This window comes from Coenobita brevimanus, chromosome 96, assembly GCF_032717465.1.
Source record: "Coenobita brevimanus isolate Jiangsu-jjx chromosome 96, ASM3271746v2, whole genome shotgun sequence".
Classification (NCBI taxonomy): domain Eukaryota; kingdom Metazoa; phylum Arthropoda; class Malacostraca; order Decapoda; family Coenobitidae; genus Coenobita; species Coenobita brevimanus.
In genome coordinates this window covers 29,310,675-29,319,696 of record NC_137049.1, presented here as the reverse complement: position 1 = coordinate 29,319,696, position 9,022 = coordinate 29,310,675, and the positions used below count along the sequence as shown (strand labels likewise).

The 9,022-nt window shown below is 47.1% G+C and overlaps 1 protein-coding gene across 1 annotated transcript in view; it reads left to right on the top strand.

Moving 5' to 3' along the window:
* Positions 1–5,646: 5,646 nt before the first annotated feature.
* Positions 5,647–9,022, top strand: part of LOC145413524 (plexin-B-like) — a 178,049-nt gene continuing 174,673 nt past the window's right edge. Inside the window, exon 1 of the mRNA XM_080283219.1 lies at positions 5,647–7,071. Within this exon, the coding sequence (XP_080139345.1) occupies positions 5,647–7,071 (1,425 nt within the window). The remainder of the gene's footprint in view (positions 7,072–9,022) is intronic.

Below are 9,022 nucleotides of genomic sequence, written 5' to 3'. Positions count from 1 at the left end.
CTTCTTCCATATTTCTTCACTCTATTTGCCTTCCATTTTCTGTCCCTCCCTTCCTCCTCTTTCCTCCCTCTGCCTACTGTTCTTTGACCTTGCCTCTTACCTCTTCCCCTCTCCTTCTCTACCATGTTCCTCTTTAAGTTTCCTGCCTCCGCCCCCAGGATGGTAAGGGGTATGTAATAAAGCAGTTAAAATCAACATCATCACATCTTTTGCCTCCGTCTCCATCTTTCTTCTCTCTCTCTCTCTCTCTCTTCCCCTTTGTCTTTCCTTTTCTCACATTTCCTCTCTACTCAACTCCAATCTTTCCCTCTCTGCTTTCCTCCTTCTACACCCCTTTATCTTCCCCGCTTTCTCTCCTTACTTCCCTCCTCTGCACCCTCCCCCTTCCTCTCCTTCTCTTCCTCCTCTCCTCCCCCTCTCCCGACCTCTTGAATGCCAAGAGGGGAGGGGCGATGTTTTGTACATGTGTTTCTCAGGTGATCACACGACTCTCTCTCTCTCTCTCTCTCTCTCTCCCCTTCTGTCCCCCCATGCCTCCCTCCTCACCCTTCTCCTTACAGCCCCCCCTTTCTCTCCCTCACTCCCTCCTTCACCCCCCTCTTTTTCCACCCTTTCATCCTCCACTCTACTCAAAGCCACTCATATTTCCCCCCTTTCTCCTCGATCTACTTTCCCTTCTCTCAACCCTCTCGTCTTCTCTCTCCTCTTTTTCCTCTGAATTTTGCCGCCTCTCCATACTCCCTCTTACATAATGGTCGTCTGCTTTTCTTTCTTTCCTCTCCTATTTCTCTTATTCATGCCTCGATTCTCTCCTGACTTCTCTCTCCTCCTCCGTCCCTCCCTTCCTCACTTCGTGTAATCATTTCTTCCTTCTTTTATTCACCCTTTCTACTCTCTTCCACCTTACTTTCCTCCCTCTCACCCTCTTTCTTTTCGCTGTGTCTCTACCTCTCCTTCCTCTTCTCTTCTCTCCTTTCTCTCCTCCCAGTCTCTGTGTATTCCCACTCTCCATTCCACTTCTCTTCCTACTTTCTCTGTCACTTCCATCCTTTTAACCATGTATCTTTCCTACCTAATTTCCAACTTTCTTAACCTCTCTGCTTACTTCCTACTCCTTACTTTCCCCCCTCTCACCTCCTTACTTCTCTCTCTCTCTCTCTCTCTCTCTCTCTCTCTCTCTCTCTCTCTCTCTCTCTCTCTCTCTCTCTCTCTAGTGTTTTGTACATGTGTTGCTCAGTGATCACGCGGACCATTAAACTCAGAGCTCAAGTTGGGAGGGAGTTCCGTCAAAGAGAGAAGGCTGGAAGGAGGGAAAGGGAGGGAAGGAGGGAGAGGGAAAGGGAGGGAAGGAGGGAGCGAGGTAGAAGGAGAGAGAGAGAGAGAGAGAGAGAGAGAGAGAGAGAGAGAGAGAGAGAGGCGGGGAATACAATTTACGCAAAGTGCATATAAAAAAGACATGTCGAGAGATAAAGATAACTGCATACCAACATTAAACCTGAAATGGTACTAATAAAAATATCAAATTCCATCCCCTTCTCATCTTCCTAATAAAGTTTTCTCCATTTTTCTTCCCTCCCTTCCTTCCTTCCTTCATTCTCCCTCCCTTCCTCTTCCGCTTTTATTCTCCTCTTGTGCTTATTTTTCTTCTATGTTAATTCTCCTCTTCCATCCCTTTCCCAGTGTACGCTGGAAGTAAGAGGTATGTTAATGCAGTCTGATGTAAGGTGGGTTGTTGAAAGAGCTGGGTTCAAAATATACTCTCTCTCTCTCTCTCTCTCGCTTCTTACCCCCTCCCCCTGCTCTCCCCTTGATTCTTGTCTTTAGTTAAGCCAGCTAACTTCTCCCTTGCCGGCATTACCATAACGTATTAGATTTAATGGTCTCTCATCGAGCTGGCAGGGAGGCAGGAGATGGAGGAGGGAGAAAAGGAAAGAGAGAGAGAGAGAAAGAGAGAGAGAGAGAGAGAGAGAGAGAGAGAGAGAGAGAGAGAGAGAGAGAACCTGTATGCATATATGTATGTAGAGTACGAATGCAAGCTTGTATGCATGTATGTACGTTTTTATGTACGTATATATGTATGCATGAATGTATGTGCGTATGTACTGAATGTATGCATTTATATACTACAGCATTCTGCTTGTCTGAAATAGGCAGGCAGCCCTGCTATACATATTCAAGGCGCTTTGTGTCCTGAACGGAGAAAACCTGCAGTACATTTAAATAAAATATACATTATAGATATTGATAGACAGATAGATAAGAATAGATATATACCTTTGCAGAGAGAGAGAGAGAGAGAGAGCATAAGGCCAAGAGGAAGGTAATAATAATGAGAGGGAAGTAATGAGGTAAGAAGATCTAGGAGGGAGGAAAGGCGGGAGGGAGGGAGGGAGGAGGAAGACAAAGGGGAGAGACGGTGCGGGGAAGATGGAGCCTAAGGGAGAGAAAGAAGAGTGGGAAGGGGGCAAGGAGAAAATGAAGGGTGGGGGAGTAAGAGGGAGAGAAGGAAACGTGGAGATAAGAAGGAGAGGAAGAAGGGTAAGGAGGGAAGACTGAGGTAATAAGAGACACATAGGAAGAAATGAAGAAAAGAGCGATAGGGAAAGAAGGTAGAAGGGTAAGAAAAGGCTAGTGAGAATGAGACTATAGAGGGAGGAAAAGAAGGAGGGTGAGGAGTAAAAGGTAGGGGAGAGAGAGAGAGAGAGAGAGAGAGAGAGAGAGAGAGGACAAAGTCTGTCAGAAGCCTCTGCTGAGAGAGGGAAGGAATGCGAAGAAGGGAGGCAAAGGAGGGAAGAAAGAACATAAGAAGACAAATATACCTCAAGAATATGGAAAAGAGAAAAAAGACACAATACAAGAAAAAAGCAAAAGACAGCAGAAACAACAAAGGTGATATAACAAGTACTGCAGACAGCAAAGGAGGAAGAAAAAGAAAATGGGTGAAATAAAAACAATAAGAAAAGGAAAACAACGAAGGGAAAACTTCAAGGAGATCGAAGAGTATTAACCCTCTCATGGTCGTCTCTGTTGCTTCATGCCGGCCTAAGAGTGTAAATATTAACACCATTAACCCCCTCAAGGTCGGTACAACTCTAGCATTCTATTCCCAAAATAAACACGCCTGACGATTTTATTCAGCCGAGAGCGAGACATGGGAGGCAAAGAATGTTAAATATGAAGACGGAATTTGAGAAAGCAGAAATATGGACGTGGAAGCCATTTTTACGGTGGAATGGGGAAAGAGGGAAGGGGAAGGAAGAGCTGCGAGAGGAAAACGCTGAAAAAGGAGAATGGGGAATACAAATGGGAGAAGGTAACGTAGAAGTGTAGTGTGTGTGTGTGTGTGTGTGTGTGTGTGTGTGTGTGTGTGTGTGTGTGTGTGTGTGTGTGTGTGTGTGTGTGTGTGTGTGAGAGAGAGAGAGAGAGAGAGAAATATCGTCGAAAAGTTGCAAAACGGAGTGTAGGACAAGTTACCATAGGGATATAAGGAAAGAAGCAGATAAAAGGAAGAAGGAGAGACTTAAAAAGGAGGAGAGGGAGGGAGGAAAAGGAGAGAAAGAAACGATGCAAGAAGGAAACAAAAAAAAAAAAGAGGGGGAGAAAGACGAGGCAGAGTAACGGAAGAGAACTCGTGCGAGGAAGGAGTGGTGAAGGAGGGACAAAAGGAACTCCAATATTTATTTCCATCTCCTTCACGGGGGCTTCCTTCAGACCCTTGCCACTATGCCTCTCCTTCCTCCGCCCTCACCTCCTTCCCCCCTCTCTCTCTCGCCTTCTGTCACTACTTCCCTCCTCCCTCCTATCTCATTCTCACCCTCCCTCTCTTCATCCACTATCCCTCGACTCCCCTTTCCATCTCCGTCCTCTTTTACGCTCCGTCCTTCTGGCACTATCCATCTCCTTCATCCCTCACCTCTCACAATCCCTCCTTTTGTCACTGCCCCTCTTTTCTTCCTCCCCTACCTTTATCTCCCTCCTTTCTCACCCTCCCTCCTTCTTCTGCCACTACCCCTTCCTCCCTTTTGCTTTCCTATCCTTACCTTCAACTCATAAATTTTTTTGTCAGTCTTCTCTGAAATTAAAAAAAACTCGAAACGGCATAAGGTCTTTTTTTTTTTTTTTTTTAGGATACTCTCCTTCTACCTCTTTCCACCACCATCCCTCTCCTTCCTCCTCCCTCCTCTCTCTTCTTATGCCACCACCTCCTTCCTCTCTCACCTTCTCCTCTTTCATCCCTCCTCTCTCACCTCCCCCTCCTTCCTCTCTCACCCTCCCTGCGTCTGCCACTACCTCTCTCCTCCCTCTTCGCTCACCTTGCTCACTCCCTTTCTTCTCACCCTCCTACATTTTCCCTGTCACTTTTTTGCAGACCTCACAGTACTTCTCACTTCCTCCTGCCAAGCTCTTGAGAGAGAGAGAGAGAGAGAGAGAATGTTCTGAGAATTTTGTTTTTTTCTATTTCATTTGATTTCCGATCAGAGGGCAACGCTCATGCTGATTTTGAGTGCTTGGCTCTTCTTGTCAGGCTTCTGTGGGGTCCATACTGGCCTCTCTAAAACGGGAATAAATCTTTTCGAACATGGGATGAAACCTCTCTTTCTCTCTCTCTCTCTCTCTCTCGTTTGCTACGGTAAGCGTATCGATAAAGAGAAAAAATATACGTGCAGATGGTTAAGCTTATGGAGTCACGATTTCTGGGAGCTGATAGATGTTTAAAATGACTGTGTGGCCAGAACAACCAAAATTGCTGGGCATATTGCTGACAGTTCTCCCACTTTCATACTGTTTCCTTGCTTCTGGGTGATGATGATGATGATGAAGTTGTTGTTGTTGATGATGATGATGATGTTTTTGTAGTTGTTGTTGATGATGATGACGATGATAATGATGATACTCAAGAACAGGAACAGAATACAAGTTTGTCTCCGATCGGTTTGGTGAGAACAGTGGCAGCAATGAGCACCACTGATCATTTTTTAACATCTTATACCTCCAGATAATCACAGTCACAGCAGGAGAGATGTTCTTAATTGGAGGGATTAGATACGGCCTTCATTAACCCCTTCATTAACAGAGGTCCTTAACAACAGTAAAATCTTCGTCTGGTGCTCTGTTTAACTGAATAGATCATCTTTGTTATGTATTACCTTTATTTTTTTTACCACATTCCTTTTGATGTTGTTGTTACCCACTCCACTTACTACTGGGAAAATGGATTGGATAAAGACGATAGTGATGATTTAGATTCTATAATTAAAAGCAGGCTATCCACCATCACAGACTGCTTTACCTACAGTAGATGGGTGAAACTCCGTGTGTTCTTCTTGTAAGTCAAGTCTTTACAAGCGATCCAAGTTAGCAGTCCAGTTCGTATGTACACATATTTGGGAATCAAGCCCACCCTGTTTATCAGCGAGATTTGGTTATGATCATGTGACGATGATGACAGTCCTTAGCGGTTAGGAAATGGGCTTAGACTAAAATTATTATGATTATGATGATATAACTGAGGCAAATAGCTTGTTAGTTAATAAGGTTATGATGATTGTAATAATGATGATAACAGTTATTTTCTTGCGTTTCAGGATGGGCGGGCGTGGCGGGGGCTGGCGTGGCAGCGGCGAGTGAGGGGTGGGCGGGGCTGGTATGGGCGGGTGGCGTGCAGGTGTGGCGGTGCGGGCGGCGCGGGTGTACCTGGTGCTGAGCGGCCTGCAGCTGGCTCTGGCGGGGTCGCGGCTGCCGGAAGGAGAGCCGCGCCCACCGCTGGAGGAGGCAGTGGCGGCGGAGTGGGATGACAGTGCGGGTAGTGTAGTGTACAATGTTAGCAGGGCCGTGGTGGCGCAGTTCAGGCCCGCCAACGCCAGCCACCGACTCACGCACCTGGCCTTGGACGAGAAGGCGGGGGACGTGTACCTGGGCGCCGTAAACCGTCTCTACCAGCTGGATGGAAAGTCGATGCGACCGCGGCACCAGGTGGTAACAGGGCCGCGCCAGGATTCACCCGCCTGCCATGCCTCCAGCTGCGACCACCATGTCAAAAAGGTGCCCACGGACAACTACAACAAGGTACTGGTGGTGGCCCCCTCCGTTAGTGCCATCATTGCGTGCGGCTCCGTGTCGCAGGGGGCGTGCGACAAGTACCAGCTGGGCAACCTGTCCGTGCACCTCACGTACATTCCGCGTTCCGTGGCTGCCAATCACCCCGAAGCCTCCACCTTCGCCTTTGTGGGGCCTGAGAGGTACAGCCCGTGGGGCGGGTCACAGGCACTCTACGTGGGCACCACATTCACCACCGTCGGGGACTACCGATACGACGTGCCTGCGCTCTCAACCAGGAACCTCTACGACCTCGACTACGCAAAGTTCTCCTTCGCTGAGCAGTCACTGTTGCGGATTGACGTGAAGTTACGGGACCACTTCTTGGTGCAATATGTTTACGGCTTCACCGCAATTGACAATGTGTACTTTCTCACCGTGCAGAAGAAGTCCCATCTGCCGGGACAGGAGGAGTCTGGGTACGTAAGCCGCATCTCCCGCACTTGCATCACTGACTACAACTACGACTCATACACGGAGATAACGCTGGAGTGCATGGGTGGCGATGGCACCAACTACAACCTGGTACAAGACGCCAAGCTGGTACAGGCGGGCGGAGACCTGGCGGCTAGTATGGGCGTGGCTGCGGGCGACCCTATTCTGGTGACTGTGTTCGCACCCTCACAAGGCCACACGGCAAAGCCTCAGGCGGCCTCTGCCGTGTGTGTGTATTCTGTGCATGACATCGAGGCAAAGTTCAACGAGAACATCCACATGTGCTTCAACGGGTCCATGCAGTACCGCAGTATGGAGTACATATCAGGGCCCATCCTCAACGGCAAGTGTCCCCAGCAGGGCGCAATGGGTAACATCCTGAATTTCTGCGAGGTGGGCCTGAAGATTTCTGGCCCCGCCCCCGTCACGGCTCGAGCAGCGCTGCGGCTGCCGCGGGTCCTGGCCACGGCTATCACCGCAACACCCGCGGCCTCGCACACTGTGGCCTTCCTCGGCACCGCTGCTGGCACCCTCAGGAAGGTCAGTGGCATATTTCACCCACACTACTTTGCACATTCCTCACCCTCTTCTTTTACACCATTCCACAATATCATCATCATCATCATCATCATCTCTCTCTCTCTCTCTCTCTAATCACGCATATCTTCATTTGTTTTTCATGTACAGTACTTACTGCCCTCCTCTCCTTCTTTCGTGTTTCCTTCTCGTCCCTGTTTCGTGTGCTATCTCTTCATCCGTTTCCCTGTATTATCCTTATTTTCCCCACACACTTCCATTTTCCTACACCCCTTTTCTCTTCTCTTTCCCACGTCATTTTGAGAAATAGGTGGTTGTTATCGATACGCCCATTAAGAGACAGGGTGCGAGTTAGAAGGGGGAAAGGAGATAGGAAGGAAGAGAGAGAGAGAGAGAGAGAGAAACTGGCGATGAATGCTAAAGTAGTGAGAAGGATGGACAAACAGATAATGATGGGAAGGTCTGTTGCTGTTTGCTTTCCTTTGATGGCTGCTAATGAGAGAAAGGCAAAGGTAAATAGAAGGACTGAAAAACGAAAGTTGAAAGTACAGTTGCCTGCAAAAGTTCGGTTCCTCTTCCTGTCCATCAGTAGCTCATAACATTATTTTAGTTTTGGATGATAAAGGTGACGCTCATTTAAAAGTAACTATCTAATTACCTAAAGAGATTATAGCGATTACAATGAATTTTACCTAAACTAATATGATGCTGTGAGTCACCGGGGGTCAGGAAAGGGTACGGAACTTTTTCAGGGGATTGTACGTGGATGAAAAGGAGAGAAAAATGGAGAAATAGAACGAATGAGATCACAAAATAGAAAAAAAATAGAATGAGGGAGGTCAAGAAACGGAGAAACAGAATCAGAGAAATCAAGAAATGGAGAAACAGAATGAGAGAGATAAAAAAACGGAGAAATAGAATGAGAGAGAGATCAAGGAAACGGTAGGCGAGGGGCAAGGGGAAGAAACACACAGAGGGGCAATGCAAGTGGTAAACAAGAAAGACTGCAATAGTGCGGGCGATTTGGTGGGTCGGTCGATCTTACACTAGCCTGACGTTCTGGGGGACAATCTGGAGTGGGTTCGAGCACTCTGACACTTGAGCTTCTGGGATGGACGCTCACTATCTAATGCCTGTCCACAACACTCAAGACGCCTACACCACACCACTGTCTACTATATCTATCTCCTTTTTCTATTTCCTACACCATATCACTGTCTGTCGTCCTCCGTCTGTCATCGCCGTTGCCTTGAAGCTATCCTACCTTTCCCCTACTGCCTCCCTTGATTTTACCTTAACAAGTAATGAAGGCATAGGCTAAAATGAAGGGTAAGTGGGAAAGTAAAAGGAAGGAAGTGGAGAAAAGGTGGGAATGGAGGAGAAATGGGAAGAAGGGGAAAATGAGGAAAAGTGGAGAAAAGGGTTGAAAAGGGGAAGGATGAGGAATGGAGAAAAACAGGAGGATGGGGACTGGAGAAAAATAGGAAAAAGAGATTACAGGAAAATGATGAGCAATAACATGAACGGAAAGATGAGGAATCTGGGGGGAATTAAAGAAGGGTTAAGATGATAAAGTAAGGTGTCAGAATTTAAAGGAATGACTGGGAGAAAAATTCAGGGGGAGAGTCTGAGGATAATAAAGGAGGCAAGAGGGAAAAGTAATAGGAGGGACTGAGAGGGAATATTTGTGGGAGGTAAGGGAGGGAATAATAAGATAGTTAAGATAAAGAAATAAAGACGACAGGCGAGAGAATTTAAAGGAAGAGATTACGGAAAATTAGAGGAAGGATAAGAGAGAGAATTTTAAGTAATGGATATGGGACAGAACAGAACTGAAGGAAAAAGATGGAGAATATAAGGGAGGTAAGAGGGGATATCTGAAGGAGGGATGTCACAGAGAATGTAAGGGAGAGAAGGGAAGGGACGTAGGAGAGAAGTTCAAGGGAGAGGATCT